This window comes from Pongo pygmaeus, chromosome 18 (genome assembly GCF_028885625.2).
Source record: "Pongo pygmaeus isolate AG05252 chromosome 18, NHGRI_mPonPyg2-v2.0_pri, whole genome shotgun sequence".
In the NCBI taxonomy this organism is placed as follows: domain Eukaryota; kingdom Metazoa; phylum Chordata; class Mammalia; order Primates; family Hominidae; genus Pongo; species Pongo pygmaeus.
In genome coordinates this window covers 32,561,407-32,581,023 of record NC_072391.2, presented here as the reverse complement: position 1 = coordinate 32,581,023, position 19,617 = coordinate 32,561,407, and the positions used below count along the sequence as shown (strand labels likewise).

At 48.4% G+C, this 19,617-nt stretch overlaps 1 protein-coding gene and 1 pseudogene across 1 annotated transcript in view; both read left to right on the top strand.

Annotated features, from left to right (window-relative positions):
- BCL7C (BAF chromatin remodeling complex subunit BCL7C) overlaps positions 1 to 12,591 on the top strand; it is a 66,070-nt gene extending 53,479 nt beyond the window's left edge. The window contains exon 6 of the mRNA XM_063654973.1: positions 5,104 to 12,591. Within this exon, the coding sequence (XP_063511043.1) occupies positions 5,104 to 5,304 (201 nt within the window). The 3' untranslated portion in view covers positions 5,305 to 12,591. The remainder of the gene's footprint in view (positions 1 to 5,103) is intronic.
- A 5,571-nt stretch (positions 12,592 to 18,162) lies between these two features.
- Positions 18,163 to 19,132, top strand: LOC129015109 (adipose-secreted signaling protein-like; annotated as a pseudogene).
- Positions 19,133 to 19,617: the final 485 nt, after the last annotated feature.

The following is a 19,617-nucleotide window of genomic DNA, read 5'->3' as shown; positions in this document are numbered from 1 at the left end:
TCTCAAAAAAAAAAAAAAAAAAAAAAAAACAACTTGGAATTTGATGGTGTAGAACAGAACCTAAGTTCTTAGGCAACAGGTTCACTCTCAAGGGGAAAAACAGAGGAAGGAACAGATATATAGACATACCATTTCTCCTTCCTAATAACTCCATTCCTTCCTAAGTAAGTCAGGAGGTGGGGGAAGGTCAGTAATGTTACACCTGTAGATCTCTACCTGCATAAAAGTAAACATCAGGAGTGGGGAAAATGTGTTCTCCCCACCAGCATAATGCAAGACAGCTGACAGAATCCTCTCCTGGAGGGATTCCCAAGTTATCTCCAGCTGAGCTCTTTCATGAAACAAATAATATTTGTTTCCTATTGCTGCATAACAAATTACTATGCATTTAGCAGCTTAAAGCCACAACCAATCATTATCTCATAGTTCCCTAAGTCCCACTGTATGGGCATGACTGGGTTCTTAGCTCAGTCTCGCAAGGGCAAAGTCTAGGTGTTGGCTGAGCTGGGCTCTTATGCAGATGCTTTGAAGAAGAATCCACTTTCGGGCTCATTTAGGTTGTTAGCCAAATTCAGCTCCTTGCTGGATGTCGGGTAGTGGCAGCTCTCTGGAGGCCTCCGCATTCCTCAGCACCTGGCTGCCTCCTTCTTCAAGTCAGCAATGGCTCAAATGCCCCTCATAATTTCCTGTTCTGCTACCAGCTAGAGAAAAGCTTGCTTTTAAATGGTAACCTGAATGGGTGACAATCTCAGTATCCTAATATCAACTGACTTGGAATTTTAATTACATCTGCCAAATCCTTTCACAGCAGCACCTAAATTAGTGCTTGACTGAATAACCAGGGGACAGGAACCTTGAGGGGAGCATCTTTAGAATCCTGTCTGTCACACCAGGGAATCCCACTCTTTGCCCCAGACCCTGAGAGAAGACAGTTCCTCTCTGCCACAGGTTTGTTAGATCCTAATCTAGCCGAATAGACAAGTGTGGTACACATTCTGTCCTCTAGAGAGGCCACAGTCAGCTCTTCGTCTCATTCATAAATTCTTAGCAACTTTGTATGAACTAGAAAAAAGGTGCCCTTTCCTTAAAACAATGTACTGTTATCTGTTGGAAATCTGTTGCACTAACTATACAAACCTCTTGTTTACCTGGTAGTGAATGGCACCCACCTCCAGGAGTTGTGAGTGGCCTTGATCTCAGTAGATCCTGTGGGCTCAAATACACCCTGTGCTTTGCAACCACTTGCCCACCCTGGCTATTGTCATAGAGACATTTTTTCCCAGAATCTTTCTGACATTCTTCATTGATTTATCTGTTAACAATTTGGGGAAAATTTGAAATAAAATGGTTATAACTTCCTGAAAATGCTATAATGCATTATTAATACCCAGAAAAAAATATTTTGCCACTGGTCTGATCTAATCTGTTTGGGGTTTTGTTTGTTTGTTTGTTTGAGACGGAGTCTCGCTCTGTCACCCAGGCTGGAGTGCAGTGGCGTGATCTTGGCTCACTGCAACCTCCGCCTCCTCCTGGGTTCAAGCAATTCTTGCCTCAGCCTCCTGAGTAGCTAGGACTACAGGTGACTGCCACCAATCCCTGCTAATTTTTTGTATTTTTTTAGTAGAGACAGGGTTTCGCCATGTTGGCCAGGGTGGTCTCAAACTTCTGACCTCAAGTGACCCACCCACCTTGGCCTCCCAAAGTGCTGGGATTACAGGCATGGGCCACTGTGCCTGGCCTAATCTATTTGTTTATATTCATAAGCAAATATCCAAAATCCTCCAAGGAGCAAACCCTGAAGTAACTGGAATATTAAGGCAATAATGGCAGCCACTAATGTTACTCAGTGCCTCTATCTATCTATCTACCTACCTACCTAGCTACCTACCATCTATCTCTGATCTATATGTGTATACTATATACACATACACTCACATAATCTCATTTAATCATCACATTCCTTTTGGGTAGGGATTATTATGCCTACTTACAAATAAGAAAACTGAGGCTTTGTAATGTTATATTATTTGCCCAAGGTCACAGATAAGAAGAAGCTGAGTCAGGATTCAAACCTCTGTCATCCATTTCAAAGCCCATGCTCCTAACCACTTTGGTGGAGATTAGCCGAGTGCCTGTGCCCTGAATTGAGACCTCAGACTGTTCTGTGGTGAAGCCAGTGACCCAACCTGGGACAGGAAAGAAGCCAAGCCTGGAATGTCCTGGTTCTATTCATGAAAATAGCCTGAAGGGAAAAGTGTGGTAGGGAATTGTTTGTAGCTAAGATAGCCAGTGGGACTTGGAGAGAAGTCCATAGAGGAGGAAAAATTGTAGCGCCCTGCATTGTTTACCATCATGTCTCCAGTGGCTGGCACCTTGTTGGGACTCAGTTAGCATGTGCCAGTCAACTGACTGGCCACCTGATCAGCCAGACAGCATGCCTGGGAAAGTTCCTCTCTGCACTCTGCCTCTCTGATGTCTGTTCCTGCTACCACCCCCTGCCCTCTTCAATAAACTAACTCATTTGAATCATATCCTATGCTGCAGGCCCAATGCCAAGTGCTTTATCTGCATCTTCTTATTTAAAGTCCTCACGGCCGGGCGCAGTGGCTCACGCCTGTAATCCCAGCACCTGGGGAGGCTGAGGTGACTGGATCACCTGAGGTCAGGAGTTTGAGACCAGCCTGGCCAACATGGTGAAACCCCATCTCTACTAAAGATACAAAAATTAGCTGGACGTGGTGGTGGGCGCCTGTAATCCCAGCTACTCGGGAGGCTGAGGCAGGAGAATCACTTGAACCTAGAGATTGCAGTGAGGCAAGAGGCTCTATTGCACTACAGCCTGGGCAACAAGAGCAAAACTCCGCCTCAAAAAAAAAATTATTATCACCTTTGTCTTTGTACCACTACCCCTGATATCCTTGAAAATATCCTTACTTTCTGGAATGAACAGGATGCTATAGACCCATCCTGATTTTTCTTGTCTCAAGAAATGTAATCAGCTACCCCCTAAGAACTCCTGGTTCTTTTAATGGTAAACACTATTAGGCACCAACAACTGGGCATTAAGGATATACATAAGTGTTAGTAGGGTGGCAAAGTTTCACTCAGTGATGAGAGTTGAAAAAAAATTTTTAAAGAGATGGAGTCAGCTGGGCAAGGTGGCTCGTGCCTGTAATCCCAGCACTTTGGGAGGCTGAGGCAGGTGGATCACGAGGTTAGGAGTTCGAGACCAGCCTGGCCAACATAGTGAAACCCTGTCTCTACCAAAAAAATATAAAAATTAGCCAGGTGTGGTGGCACGCACCTGTAGTCCCAGCTACTCAGGAAGCTGAGGCAGGAGAATCGCTTGAACCCGGTAGGCAGGGGTTGCAGTGAGTCAAGACAGCACCATTGCACTCCAGCCTGGGTGACAGAGCAAGACTCTGTCTCAAAAAACAAAAAACAATTACAAAGAGATGGAATCTTGGCCAGGTGAGTGGCTCACACCTGTAATCCCAGCACTTTGGGAGGCTGAAGTGGGTGAATTGCTTGAGCCCAGAAATTCGAGACCAGCCTGAGCAACATGGCAAAACCCCATCTCTACAAAAAATACAAAAATTAGCCAGGCATGGTGATATGCACCTATAAGTCCCAGCTACTTGAGAGGCTGAGGTGGGAGGATCGCTTGAGATGCAGAGTTTGAGGCTTCAGTGAGCCATGATTGTACTACTGCACTCCAGCCTGAGCAACAAAGGGAGACCTTGTCTCAAAAAAAAAAAAAAAAAAAAAAAGACAGGGTCTCAACTCTGTTGCCCAGGCTGGAGTGCAGCAGCGTGATCATAAGTTCTCTGCAGCTCAGACCTCTCAGGCTAAAGTGATCCTCTCACTTTGCCACCCCACCCCAGTAGCTGGGACTACAGGCACATGCCATCATGCTGGGCTAATTTTTTAATATTTTGTAAAGATGGAATCTCGCTATGTTGCCCAGGCTGGGCTTTTTGGTTTTGTTTTTTTTGTTTTGTTTTGTTTTTGAGACGGACTCTTGCTCTGTCACCAAAGCTGGAGGGCAGTGATGCAATCTTGGTTCACTACAACCTCTGCCTCCCAGGCTCAAGCGATTCTCGTGCCGCAGCATCCCAAGTAGCTGGGATTACAGGTGCCACACCACCATGCCCAGCTAATTTTTGTGTTTTTAGTAGAGACAAGGTTTCACCATGTTGGCCAGGCTGGTCTCGAACCCCTGACCTCAAGTGATCCGCCCACCTCGGCCTCCCAAAGTGCTGGGTGTGAGCCACCATGCCTGGCCCCAGGCTGGTCTTGAACCCCTGGCTTCAAGAGATCATCCTGCTTTGTTTGGCCTCCCTCCCAAAGTGCTGGGATAACAGGCTAAACCATCGTGCTCTGCTAAAAAATTTTTTCTTTTTTTTCTTCAGACGGAGTCTCGCTCTGTCGCCCAGGCTGGAGTGCAGTGATGCGATCTCGGCTCACTGCAACCTCTGCCTACCGGGGTCAAGAGATTCTCCTGTATCAGCCCCCCGAGTAGCTGGGATTACAGGCGCCCGCCACCGCACCCCGCTAATTTTTATATTTTTAGTAGAGACGGGGTTTCACCTTATTGGTCAGGCTGGTCTCCAACTCCTGACCTCAGGTGATCCACCCGCCTCGGCCTCCCAAAGTGCTGGGATTACAGGCGTGAACCACCAAGCCCGGCCAAAAATTTTCTTAAAGGTAAAGGTTTATACTGATCTTTCCAATTTAACATATCCCTGATGGCCTGTGGATGCACCAACCACACTGACAGAATCATTTGAGGCTTCCTTTAAGTTATCTCCGTCTTAGAGCTTAACAAGAAGTTATGTAGCTTGCCCAAGATTACACTACAAGTAATGGCTGGAATTGGGATTCAAACCCAGCACTGTCTAATTTCAGAAACTGAGGTCCTACAGGTTTCCTACAAGGCCCGGCCTCACCCTCTGCCTGCTCTCAAAAATACACAACTTAATCGCTTGCAAAAGACTTTCCACCAACTTGCCCCATTTGGAAGTCATAAATGGGGCAAGTTGGTGGAAAGTCAGTGAGGTGAGAAGAGGAAACGCTACCCAGATTCTTCTTTTCTCCTTACAGGATTCAGGAGTGAGAATGACGAGGAGAGCCCTCCACGAGAAGGGGCTGAAGACAGAGCCCCTCAGGAGGCTCCTGCCCAGGAGGGGCCTCCGGACAAATGCCCGGCCCAGTTCCACGGCGGTGCCGGACACCAGAGCTCCCGGGGGAGGCAGCAAGGCCCCGAGGGCACCCAGAACAATCCCCCAGGGTAAGGGGAGGTGAGTGGGCTCCCCAAGCAAGCCAAGGCCCCTAAAGCCTCCCTTGGCTGCCCCAAGATCCAGCCACTACCTGTGCCCCGAGGGCGGAAAGAGCTTCCCAGCTCACCCACCGCGGTAACATCGGGGGCGAGCGGCCCTACACCTGCCCGAACCTAAGGCCACAGCACCCATCTGGCTCGCCACTGGCGCCCGAATGCATGGGAAGGGTTTAGGGCAGAACTCGGACCACATCCAGCGCCTGAGGCCGCCTTGCTAGAGGCCCAGGGGAGGGGTGCACTGGGCTGCCTCACCCACCTCCTCACGCACCCACGCGGCCACCCTCCCAGTGGTCTGAGTGTGCCATGCGAGGCACCTGCCACCCCGGGAGAGGCACCGAGTCTCGAGTCCTGCCGGCCCTGAGCCTCCGGGTCCACAGTGGGCAAGGGCCGTGGCAGCGACAGGCGCACGGGACCCGCCGGCCTCGCACCTTCTGCAGCACCACGTGACACCCACATGGCGCCCGGACGTCCACGCTTGTGTTGAGGCCCGCGCACGCGCAGAGACCCCAGCGCGGAAGCCGCCCCACACGCCAGGGCTTACGTACGCCAGCGCTGGGAGACCTCCAGCGCCCGAGGACATACGGCAAGTGCTTCCACCAGGGTGTCAGCCTAGCAGGCCAACCTGGGAACCCACGTGGACAAGCTGCCTTTCAGCCCAGGCGCCTGCCTCGTGTGGAGGCGTGGAGACTTCTGGCGCAGCCCTGAGCTGGTGGCCTAACCTACCTGGAAAATCCTAGCCTGAGAAGCAGCGCGAGTGAGCCTTTTGGGTGGTTCCAAGGCCGTTCACCAAGCTCTCACTTCCTGACTTCACCGTTGGGTCTGTTGTACTAGGAAATAGTAACGCCTCCCATTTATCGAGGGTTTACTGTGTACCAGGCATTGTGACTGATGTAATTTAGTTCTCACTGCATCCCTGTGGCATGGATATTGTCATTATCTGCATTTTGCAGATGGAGAAATTGAGTCTCTGAGAAGTTAAGGAACCTGCCCAAAGTCAGCAATGCAGTACCACTTCTCGTGCTGGGACACAGCGGGGTTAAGGCCGTGGGTTAACAGGGCCTCCATTTATGGAGAGCATTCATTTTTCTCTGGTGAATTATAGAAAACGCTTTTTACACTGAAGTGAGTAGATACTCCCTGGGATGAAAGTTAACATTCGTACCAATGATTGAGATGACAGAAATTTCACGCTTCAAGCCAATGCTTTAGATTCAGCCCATGGAATTCTGGGATGACCTTTTCTCAGTCGTCACCAGGGTGATGTTGGTGAAGGAAGCTCCACTCCAGGACCAGCTCCTGTGTAGAGCCTTCCTGGAGGCCAACAAGGATGACCTCTCTCCATTTGCCATCCCACTGGGTTGTCTGGGAAGTTCATCCAGTTCCTCTGGGCTAAGATTTCCAAGTTCCCAAAAGGGAAACTAATCTTCAGGAGTTGGGAATGAAAAAATGGAATTTGGGGGAATTCCTGAAAGCATGTTATTCTGTATTTTTCATAACTTTCTGTATTTTTTTTTTTTTTTTTTTGAGACGGAGTTTTGCTCTTGTCACTCAGGCTGGAGTGTAGTGGTGTGATCTCGGCTTACTGCAACCTCCACCTCCCAGGTCCAAGTGATTCTCCTGCCTCAGCCTCCCTAGCAGCTGGGATTACAGGCACGTGCCACCATGCCTGGCTAATTTTTTGTATTTTTAGTACAGAGAGGGTTTCATCATGTTGGCCAGGCTGGTCTCAAACTCCTGACCTTAGGTGATCCACCCACCTCAGCCTCCCAAAGTGCGGGGATTACACCATGCCCGGCCACTTTCTGTATTTTTTAATAAATAAGAAATACACACTTAGTAGTAGTTACAAAGAACTGTAGGCCTTAGCAAATATTCAATAACTGGAAGATGCCAACAAACATTGTTGGGTAGTATTTAAATAACAAAATATTCAAATATTTGACAAGATTAACAACACTACACAGAATCACAAGTTGAAATTGCCAGTTTAGGCTGAATGTGGTGGCACACGCCTGTGATTCCAGCACTTTGGGAGGCCAAGGCAGGAGGATCACTTGAGCCCAGAGTTTGAGGCTATAGTGAGCTATGATTGCACCACTGCACTCCAGCCTGGGCAACAGAGCAAGACCCTGTCTCTTAAAAAAAGAGAAAGGGAGAGAAATTGCCAATTTAAGGACTTATTTGTTTCCAAAACTTGTTATTTATTAGAACATCATTTGTAGGATTTGTATAAAATACAGTGCACGTAAACATTAATATTTGTGAGAGTGACTCGCTCTTAACAACAGGTAGAGCCACAAATATACTTTTAGTGTGTCAACAGCTACAAAAAGTATTTTGATTACTTATCTCCTAGGTACTCTTATCCCATATTCTGGAAATGTGTACCTTAACTTTATTTATTTATTTTTTGAGACAGTCTTGCTGCAGCTCCCAGGCTCAAGTGCAGTGGTGCAATCTCGACTCCACCTCCAGGGCTCAAGCAGTTCTTGTGCCTCAGCCGCCTGAGTAGCTGGGATTAGAGGCATGTGCCACCATGCCTGGCTAAGTTTTGTATTTTTTGTAGAGACAGGATTTTGCCATGTTGGCCAGGCTGGTCTCGAACTCCTGACCTCAAATGATCCAACCGCCTCAGCCTCCCAGAGTACCGGGATTACAGTACCTTAACTTTAGACTGTGTGTGTCAACGTTGCCTTCTCTTGCTTTCAATTTGGCATCAGTGGATTTCTTTAAGCCAGGAATGCCTCTATGTTGATTGTTAAGCATTAATTCTCACAGGAGAATTATAATGCTTTTCCCCATTTTCCCAATTTCTTGACTGATCGATTTTGGGATTCAGAAGAACATACAGATTTCCTGATAAATTCCAGGAGGAATTTCCTGCATAGAAACACTACTTTGGGGCTGGGCGCAGTGGGGCTCGTGCCTATAATCCCAGCACTTTGGGAGGCCAAGGTGGTCGGATCATTTAAGGTCAGGAGTTCAAGACCTGTCTTGCCAACATGGTGAAACCTCATCTCTACTAAAAATACAAAAAAAAAAAAAAAAAAAATTAGCCGGGCATGGTGCTGTACACCTGTAGTCCAAGCTACTTGGGAGGCTGAGATAGGAGAATCGCTTAAACCCGGGAGGCAGAAGTTTCAGTGAGCAGAGATTGTGCCACTGCACTCCAGCCTGGGTGACAGAGTGAGATTCTGTCTCAAAAAAGAAAAAGAAAGGCCGGGCACGGTGGCTCATGCCTGTAATCCCAGCACTTTGGGAGGCCGAGACGGGCGGATCACGAGGTCAGGAGTTCGAGACCAGCCTGAACAACATGGTGAAACCCATCTCTCCTAAAAATACAAAAATTAGCCAGGCATGGTGGTGCGTGCCTGAAGTCCTGCCTACTCAGGAGGCTGAGGCAGGAGAATTGCTTGAACCCAGGAGGCAGAGGTTGCAGCGAACTGAGATCCCACCACTGCACTTCAGCCTGTGTGACAGAGGGAGATTTGTCTCCAAAAAAAAAGGAAAAAGAAAAAAAAAGAAACACTACTCTGGGCTGAGCAGCATCGGCAAGTCAAGTCTGCTGCTGGAATTTTACCTAGAACATTGAATCTTGCCTTTTTGGTTTCAGGGGCCTCAGAGCCAGAGAATCCAAGTATGGATCCTAGCTCTACCAGTTCCTGGTGGCAAGGTCTTGGGCAAGTCACTTTACCTCTCTGAGCTTCAATTTAGTGGAAGGATAGATAGAATAATGTGTGGGGAGTCAATGCTTGATTTTTGAGGCAATATTGTAGGAGGGTTAAGAGTGTGGCTCTGGAGTCAGTCTGAGGTTTGAATCCTGGCTCCATTACTTACTACCTCTTTGATTTGAGGCAAGTTACGAACCACTCCATTTTTCTCTTCTGTAAAGTGGTGGCACTGATTGATGATTGTGGCAAACATCATCTTCATAGAGTTTTCATGAGTTTAAATAGGATCACATATGAAAATGCTTAACACAGAACATTGTACATTGTAAGTGCTTGATAAATGCAAACCACTGTAGCTGTTACCTGCTGTATCTACCTCACTGGGCAGTCGTGAGGATGAAAGGGAGGCTGTGTTGGGGAAGTGCTTTCTAAGCTGTGAAATGGTAGCCACACACTTCTCTTGCCTTCAGAGATGGGGTGGTCGGAAGCTATGGGCAGACATTAATGGTATCCCCAAGTAAGAGGCCTGAGAATACTTGCCTGTGTCCACAGAAGGTAGCTGTGTTGAGGCAAGTGTCACCATGGGTAGCTGGAAAACAGTGCAAAATGCTCTCAGCTAAGGGTTAATTGCAGTCATGAGGGCAAACTCTGGCATGGTATGACTTTGGGGCACCCTTGGGGACAGGGAGAAAACTGATTTTTTCAGAAAAAGGCTTTAGAGGAAGGATCATGTTAAATGGAACCTGCCCACTATATGTTTTTGTTTTTGTTTTTAATTAGGGGCCGCATCAGAGGAAGGGGACATGTAATAGAAGGTGGTTGGAGGGCTCTGACTTTTGTCTGAAACTGCTATTGGTGAAAGGCTGAACTTAGGACACATTCCTGTGAGCTGGAACCAGTGCACCCTCTTGCACTGTGCATGCACCACGATGTCGTTCATTGCCTAGACCATAGACCAAACATGGCTCAAAGGGCCTTCCAGAGAGGATCGCATGTCATTCTGACAGCAGCCCCTCAACAATGTACAGATGAGGGCTTGAAGTCTCGGAAAGTTAAGTCCATTGCCCAAGGTCACACAAGTGATATTAATATATTATGAAGTCAGGATTCAGGCACAGTCCAAGCTCTTTTTTTTTTTTTTTTTTTGAGCCGGAGTCTCGCTCTATCACCCAGGCTGGAGTGCAGTGGCACAATCTCGGCTCACTGCATCCTCCACCTCCCAGGTTCAAGTGATTCTCGTGCCTCAGCCTCCTGAGTAGCTGGGACTACAGACATGTGCCACCGCGCCTGGCCAGTTTACAGTCCAAGCTCTTAACCCCACCAGCCTGCCTCAACCACCAGGGGCCAGACTGCTGATCTTGAACAAGGAAGAAGAAAATCCAAATGGTTTCAGTGCCTAAATGTCCTCCTTTCTTGCCTTTGGTAACAACTTTTTCTGTCTCTGAATATCATTGCTACTTCTCTGGACACTGCTTCTTTGCTTCCAGGGCTGTTTTTCTTGCTTAGCCCTAAGTCAGCCTCGTTTGGGACCTGTCCTTAGACTCTTTCTTCTGCACGGGTCTGTGAAAGATCTCTTTTATGTGCGCAGCTCCAGCTGTTGGTCCTCTCTCAATCTAACCCAGACTGCCCCTCTGAGCACCAGCCTAAGCAGCCAGCTGCCTCCTTGACATCCCCTCTCTGGCTCTCATTCGTGATGTCTCCCCTAACACGACTTGCCTCCAAAGTGCCACCTCCTCCCTGCCATGGTCTCAGTTCCAAATTGTGGCGTAGTGGTGGGGAATTTAGAAAGCCTTCAAAGACGAAGCCTCTTGAATGAGTTCTCAGGGCTAGAGATAGACCACAGAGTGTGTTCTCTGAGAGCTACCAACAGTCTGGGGGTGAACTTGGAGAGTGGAATTCACCATTTAATCAGTCAGCTGGCTACGGAATGCCCAGCTGCATGCCAGGTCCAGCCGCTGGGGTGGAAAGATGCATTCACGAGTAGAACAAACAGGATTCCTGGCTTCAGGGAGCATCCAGGCTGTTGGAGAAGACAGATGTCATGCAATCCCCCAAAATACACTCTTATAAACTGTGATAAGTGTCATGAAGGAAAAGTTCTTGGTGCCATGAAAGCATATTGTAGATCTAAATTAGATTAAGATGGTCAAAGAAGGTCATTGTGAGAAAGTGACAATTACTGTCTCCCTGAGATCTGAGTTGGGGAGGAGAATTCCATAGACAAGCAAGAGTAGGCACAAAAGACCCAAGGGTGGGAAAGAGCTTGGTATGGTGGGGAAACTGAAAGGCAATCCTTATAGTGGGAGCTGAGCATAAGGCTAGGTGGCCTGGGCAGGGGTGATGGCAGAGCCTTGTGGGCCACAGTAAGGAGCCTGGAGGTTTTGGGTTAACTTTTTCTTTTTCCTTAAATTTGAGACACAGACTCACTCTGTCTCCAGGCTGGAGCACAGTGGCGTGATCTTGGCGCATTGCAACCTCTACCTCCGAGGTTCAAGCGATTCTCCCACCTCAGGCTCTCAAGTAGCTGGGATTACAGGCACCTGCCACTACACCTGGCTAATTTTTGTATTTTTAGTAGAGAGAGAGTTTCACCATATTGGCCAGGCTGGTCTTGAACTCTTGACCTCAAGTGATCCACCCTCCTCGGCTTCCCAAAGTGCTTACAAATCCCCAAAGGGATTACAGGCATAAGCCACCATGCCCTTCCTGGTTTAACTTTTTATTTGGAAATAATTTCAAAGTTACAGAAAAGTCTCAAGAATAGTACAATGGACATCTGCATAGCCTTTGTCCCAGATTCACCTGGTGTTCACATTTTACCCCATTTCTCTGTCACTGGCCATCTCTCTATTTAAGGTATATACAGATGACTTTGATTCCGATCTAGTTGAGAATAAGTTGCAGACCTCATGTTCCTCTACCCCTAAATAGTGTGTGTTTCCTCCCACAGTACAATTATCCACTGCATTAAATTTCACACTGATCCAATGTGGTATCTAATTTACCTCCCATCTTGTCACTTGTCTCAGTAACACCCTTTAGATGGCATTTCTCCTCTAGCACAGGATCCAGTCTAAGAATGATGTATTGCATTTAGTTGTTGTTTCTCTCTAGTATCCCTTAATCGGGAATGGTTAGCCTTTCTTTGTCTGCATGGTGTTGATATTATTGAAGAATTCAATCCTCCCCTTTATCTTAATAGAACATTCTTCATTTGGGGTTTGTCTGCTTGTTTCTTCATTGTAATATATGGGTTATGCATTCCTGGCTGGAAGACTGTGTAAGTGATACTGTGTCCTTCTCAGTGTAACAGCTAAAGCCACACATGTCTGTCTGTTCCTCCGTGGTGATTTTTTTTTTTAAACAGAGTCTTGCTCTGTTGCCCAGGCTGGAGTGCAGTGGTGTGTTCTCAGCTCACTGCAACCTCCGCCTCCTGGGTTCAAGCAATTCTCCCTGCTTCAGCCTCCTGAGTAGCTGGGATTACAGGTACCCACCACCACGCCCAGCTAATTTTTGTATTTTTTAGTAGAGACTGGGTTTCGCCATGTTGGCCAGGCTGGTCTTGAACTCCTGCCCTCAGGTGATCCACCTGCCTCAGCCTCCCAAAGTGCTGTGATTACAGGCGTGAGCCACCACACCCAGCCCCTCCTTGGTGATTTTAATTTTGATCACCAAGTCAAGGTTATTTGATTTCTCCAATCTGGAGTTAGTATTTTTCCCTTGTAACAAGTAATCTATGAGGAGGTATTTTATAACCATGACTATATCCTATTCCACATCAAAAGTTAAATAGATGAGATTTAACACCTATTGATGATTCTTGCCTGACTAAGAATCATGATGGTTACAGAATAGTAACTCAACCCCAGGACTCCCTCCACATTTATTAGTCAACACTTGGCATTCTTCTTTCCATTTATTTTAGATTCACTATTCGTAGGAACTCTTGGATTTCTATTATTTTCCAATAAATTTTATAATTAGTTATTAATCTTAATTATTTTGGTGCTCAGATTGTCCCAGATTTGGCCACTGGAAGCTCCTTAAAACTAGAAGCCTGGATTTCATCCCAGCTTCCATGTAGTGGCATGATTCAGTTTACAGATAAGATCACCCTGACTGCTGTATGAGAATGCACTTATAGGGGCATAGTCCAGGTGGGAGATGTGGCTTAGATTAGGGTTGTGACATACATGGGGAGGGAATGGATGGAGGTAAGAGAAACATTGGAAGCCAGGTGCTGTGGCTCACGTCTGTAATCCTAACACTTTGGGAGGCCAAGGCAGGAGGATCGCTTGAGGCCAGGAGTTTGAGACCTGCCTGGGCAACATAGCAACACCCTGTCTCTTAAAAAAAAAAAAGGTAAGAATCGGCTGGGTGCGGTGGCTCACGCTTGTAATCCCAGCACTTTGGGAGGCCGAGGCAGGCGGATCATGAGGTCAGGAGTTCGAGACCACGGTGAAACCCCATCTCTACTAAAAATACAAAAAATTAGCCGGGCGTGGTGGCAGGCGCCTGTAGTCCCAGCTACTCAGAGAGGCTGAGGCAGGAGAATGGAGTGAACCTGGGAGGCGGAGCTTGCAGTGAGCCGAGATCGAGCCACTGCACTCCAGCCTGGGTGACAGAGCGAGACTCTGTCTCAAAAAAAAAAAAGTAAGAATTAGCCAGGCATGGTGCTGTGCACCTATAGTCCTAGCTATTCGGAAGGCTGAGGTGGGAGGATCACTTGAGCCCAGGAGTTTGAGGCTCCAGTGAGCCATGACTGTGCCACTGCACTCCAGCCTCAGTAACAGAGTGAGACCCTGTCTCTAAAAGAAAATAAAAACATTGGAGGTAGAATCAGCAGGACTTAATGGTGGATTGAATGCACAGTCAGAGAGGGCAGAGTTGAGAGCCACCGGAGCAGCCGGGGGAATGGTGATGTTGACTAATACAGGGAAGACAAGCAGAGTAAGGGGTTGGGTGGTGGGGGAGGTGTTAGATGCGTTGAGTTTGAGGGGTCTGGAATATCCAGTGTTCTCTGGCACCCAAGTGAAGGGGTCAGCGAGACAACTAGACTCTGGAGCTGGCACAGAAGTCCAGACCAGAAGTAAACTTAAGGCCATGAACCCATGGTCTTGGATGAAATGTTGTAAGGGGAGAATGTGGACTGAGATGGGAGTGCACTGTTTGGGGGTGCAGGGGTGTATGGCCAGAATTTGCAGTGGAGAGGTAGGTGGGGACCAGGGCACATGGCGCCTGGAGTGTCATGCTGAGCACTGGGGAGCCCACTGAAGAGTCCTGGGCAGAGCAGTGAATGACAGGTGTGATTGGCGTTTCAGCAGGACTGTTCTGACAGCCAAGTACAGATGATCTGGGGGGCTATGGAAGTGGCTGATGCTGTCGTCCTTTCTAAAGTAAATCTGATCATCTCTTGCCCCTGGAGGTGGCTCAGGTGGGTTGCCATGCCTGAATGCCCTCTCCTTGTTCATCTGGGTGCAAAAACGATGATTAAAACACCTGTCTCAACTGCACTCACCAGCCCCCGGTGATGTGATAGCAAACCCATGTCTCCCTGCCTCATTGTGGCTAGAGCCACACAACCTGCTCCTTTACCAGCCCCTGCTGATGTGACAGCAAACCCACGTCTCCCTGCCTTATTGTAGCTAGAGCTATACAACCTGCTCCCGGGACCTTTTCTCAGCCAGGTGTAACACAGCAGGTGTGAGTGTGCACAGGCTGGTCCCCAAGGCTTGCTGGAGTCTGTTTGGGGACCATGATCTTCTGCCCTGGCATGCTTTGAGTACACTGTGGTCTCTGTCATTCAGGCCACTGCTCATTCAAACCTATATATTGTCCCCTCCCACCCCGCACGGCCCATAGAGGGTGGGTTCAAGTCGGAATGAACATCCTGGGGTGCAGGCATCCAAGAAATATGCAGTCCTGCCTATGGGGTGCTGACAGCCCCTTGGCAGGACACAGATAACCAAAGGCAGAAATTGTAAGAGACCAGAGGGAGGGGCAGGTGCTCTGGGAGCCCAGGAAAGGCCAGAGTGTTTCTGGTTGGAGAAATCAGGGTCGGTCCTCAGAGAAGATGGCGTTTGAACTGGGACTTGAGGAGAAGACTATTTTCCATTTCACACAAGAAATCTTTGATTATTCAGTAAAAAGAGGAAATAAGAAAAAAAATCAGACTAGTCTGGCCAACATGGTGAAACCCCATCTCTACTAAAAATACAAAATTAGCCAGGCATGGTGGCGGGTACCTGTAATCCCAGCTACTTGGGAGGCCCAAGCAGGAGAATCGCTTAAACTCGGGAGGTGGAGGTTGCAGTGAGCCTAGATCATGCCACTGCACTCCAGCCTGGCGGACAGAGCAAGACTCCATCTCAAAAAAAATTAAAAAAAAAAAAAAAAGAAAAAAAGGCCGGGCGCAGTGGCTCATGCCTATAATCCCAGAACTTTGGGAGGCCAAGGCGGGTGGATCATGAGGTCAGGAATTCGAGACCAGCCTGGCCAATATGGTGAAACCCTGTTTCTACTAAAACTACAAAAATTAGCTGGGCGTGGTGGCAGGTGCCTGTAATCCCAGCTACTCCGGAGGCTGAGGCAGGAGAATCACTTGAACTCGGGAGGCGGAGTTTGCAGTGAGCTGAGATCGCGCCAGTGCACTCCAGCCTGGCCGACAGAGCAAGACTTCATCTCAAAAAAAAAAAAAAAAAAAAGGAAAAAGAAAAACCATCAAAGCCCCACTTCCTCATATTTTATTGACGTTGTCAACACAGCCATTATAGGTTGCATAACAATCCATTAGGTGGATCCTGCATAGTTAGTCCTCTTATTGTTGGACTAATTCATTCCAGGCCTCAGGACATGGGCTTCCGGCCTGTGGCTGGGCAATGGGGCCAGATGCAACTCAGGAATCGGTGCTTGAGCCCATCCGCTCATTCTTCCACTCATAATGTCTATTAAGAACTCAGTGCCTACCAGGGCCTGTGGATCCAATGAGTATCAGGACATGGTTCCTGTCCTGTCAAGTCTACTAGTAAGTGAGTCATAAGTGAAAAGAATTAGTTGTAGAGAAACCTGTAGAGTGCCACAATCAAGGAACAGGATGTTCAAGATGCGTTGATGACAGACACAGGAGCTTCAGCCCGGGGAACAGGAGAGGACACCAGGCGGAGCTCGAGGAGTGAGAGGGGAGAGGCCTGATGACACACGCCAGGGGACCAAGCCTGCGGGGATGCCCCCAAGCGTGTCTCTGTCCACAGGCAGAAAGCTCATCCCACCACCTCTCAGGCCTCTGAGTGTTGTTTTTTCTGTTTTCTATTTCAAATATTCCCTTTCTCCCATTTTTGGGGGAACTGTTTTTATACTACTTTCCAAAATCTCAACTTGCAAGCATGCTTAATTTGTTTCATTTTTTTTCTATTTTTGACGCTAAAAGCATTTAATGCTGTTTTTACCTCTGCATATAGCTTTGGCTGTTAATCCTACTTTTTAAATTATTTTTCTAAATAGTCTGTTTTTTAATTTTTTTAATTCTTGATTTACATCTTGTCCTAAGGATAATTTGAGATGCTACTTATGTTTCAAAATTTCTAAGTGGTGTGTTTTACATTATTGTTAGTTGTATTGTATTTTGATCTGAAAATGGTTTCTAGAATTTCTACTTTTCAAAATTTACCAAAATATTCTTTGTAGCTTAATAATTATTTAATTTTGTCCACTGTCCATGAAACTTGAAAAGAAGGTGTACTGTTTGTTTTCAGGGTAAGAAATTTATATGTTCATATTTTCTATGTCCTTATTTATTTTTTGATTATTTGTTCAGAAAATGTGTTAGAATATTTCCAATAAAACTGTTTCTCATGTTTTTCCTTGTATTGCTGTCTATTTTATTTCACAGTTCTTTGTTGTTTATTTAACATAAGAAAAAAAAAAAGGCCGGGCACGGTGGCTCATGCCTGTAATCCCAGCACTTTGGGAGGCGGAGGTGGGCGGATCACGAGGTCAAGAGCTCAAGACTATCCTGGCCAACATGGTGAAACCCCATCTCTACTAAAAATACAAAAATTAGCCGGGTGTGGTGGCGCATGTCTGTAATCCCAGCTACTCAGGAGGCTGAGGCAGGAGAATCGCTTGAACCCGGGAGGCAGAGGTTGCAGTGAGCTGAGATCTTGCCATTGCACTCCTGGCTGGGCAACAGAGCAAGACTCCATCTCAAAAAAAAAAAAAAAATTAAACCCATTCGAGGCTGGGCCCGGTGGCTCGCACCTGTGATCCCAGCACTTTGGGAGGCCGAAGTGGGCAGATCTCTCGAGCTCAGAAGTTTGAGACCAGCCTGGGCAACATGGCGAAACCCCTTCTCTAACAAAAAATACAAAAATTAGCTGGACAGGGTGGCGTGTGCCTATAGTCGCAGCTACTTGGGAAGCTGAGTGGGAGGATCACTGGAGACCGGGAGGTAGAGGTTGCAGTGAGCTGAGATCACACCGCAGTGCTCCAGCCTGAGCGACAAGAGCGAGACTCCATCTAAAAAAAAAAAAAAAAAATTAGGGCTAGGCGCAGTGGCTCACGCCCGTAATCCCAACACTTTAGGAGGCTGAGGTGGGCAGATCACGAGGTCAGGAGATTTAGACCATCCCGGCTAATACAGTGAAACCCCATCTCTACTAAAAATACAAAAAATGGCCAGGCACGGTGGCTCACACCTGTAATCCCAGCACTTTGGGAGGCTGAGGTGGGCGGATCACAAGGTCAGTAGATCGAGACCATCCTGGCTAACACGGTGAAACCCCATCTCTACTAAAAATACAAAAAAATTAGCTGGGCGTGGTGGCTGGTGCCTGTAGTCCCAGCTACTCGGGAGGCTGAGGCAGGAGAATGGTGTGAACCCAGGAGGCGGAGCTTGTAGTGAGCCAAGCTCGCGCCGCTGCACTCCAGCCTGGGCAACAGTGCGAGACTCCATCTCAAAAAAAATAAAAATTAAAAATATAGGCCAGTTCTTCCTCATGCTTGGCATTGAGCTCCTGCAGCCGAGCCTGGGTCATGCCTGCCCTGCCCGGCACCGGGTGCACACTGCAAGGCTCCTGCTGGTGTCCCTGGAACATGGGAGGCTGCTGAGCATGAGTGGTGGTGTCCGGCAGGAGCTGTGTGGCAGGGAGGGCATCCATGGCTGCAGCCAACAGGGGTAACAAGCCCAGAGTCCGGAGGAGTATCTGCTTTGCGGCAGGCCACGATACAGAGGGCTCCCATGTCGCTGTCGGCTGCTACAGGTGTGAATGAAGGGGGATGAATGCAGAAATGAAGACAAAGACAAAAAGATCTGTTTTGAAAGAAGGGGTCAGGGGGCTCCTTGCTTCTAGTGAACAAGGGCAGCCCTGAGCTTCCACAGCCCTTCGTATTTATTAGGTAGAAAGAGCAGGGAGGGAGAGGTAACGGTTGGTCAGTTGCTTGATTTATCACAGGTACACATAATTGCTTTCTTTGTACAACAGGCTTCAGATGTTCCCATAGGTAATCACAAGGAACACTGCCCTTGGGGCGTGACTGCTCTCAGCACTCCCTCTGTGGGCAGATGCAGCCATCAGTTTTCCAACATCCTGCTTTCATGAGAACAGTTTTCCGTTTACTCATATAGCCTCCAGTGGTATACTGAGTTGGTCACGACCCCCATTTTCTTGGCCTGTAATACTCCCAGAGCCACGTCTGCTTTGATGAGAAGCTTCATGACTCGGTGGTCATGGCCACGCAGGACAGCGACAGCAGCTTTCTGGTCAAGGTTGGCTTCCTGAAGATCCTGCTCAGGTATGAGATTACCTTCACTCTGCCCCCCGCCCAGTGAGCAAGGACGTCCGTGAGGCACCTGTCCCCAGCCTCTGCATGTCAAGCTCCTCAGCGTTGTACCTGTCCCTGAAGGTTACAGTGTCAAGTGCGAGTACTCGGCGCACAAAGAGGGCGTCCTCAAAGCGGAGATGCTGCCAGCCTGCGAAGGTGGCGCCGACGCCTGTGTGAGCGTGGCAGTGCAGGCCAGCGCCAGGGGCCGACACCATGGCGTGCCCACCTGAGGGACGGTGTCAAGGGCTCGGGCGCCGCACTGGAATACGACTCGCAGCACAGCCACTGGCACAGCTTTGACTGAGGCCCGAGGCCCTGCCCGCCCCGGGCCCTCAGCCTTAAACCCCGCCTGGTCCCCATGACACGCTGCGTGATGGTGGTTTCCTCGCCCCTCTCCAGGGTGGGTGTAGGGTGGAGTGGCCCCTGCCTTCATTCCTGCCACCACCCTGCCTCTCCCGTCTTCCTCTTCCACTTCGTCCTCTCCGTGTGCCTCAGGCTCCTGCCAGAAGACATTGGTTGAGCCCACAAGGAGACTGTCTGGGGAAGGGATGGGGAAGGCCTGGGGTGGGTTCTCCCCACTGCCCACCCCAAGCCACAGGAGCTCCAGCCAGGGTCTGGAGGAGGATGGAGCTTGCTCTGTGACATTGTGGCCCCATCACTGCTGCTGCTGCCTGGCGTCAGCCACCTCTCCTGCTCCTCTCTCTTCTCCACTGCTGTCCACAATGAGTAGGAGGGAGGTGCAGTCCCCACCTCTCACCACTCAGGGTCTGTGTTACTTGGTTTTTAAGT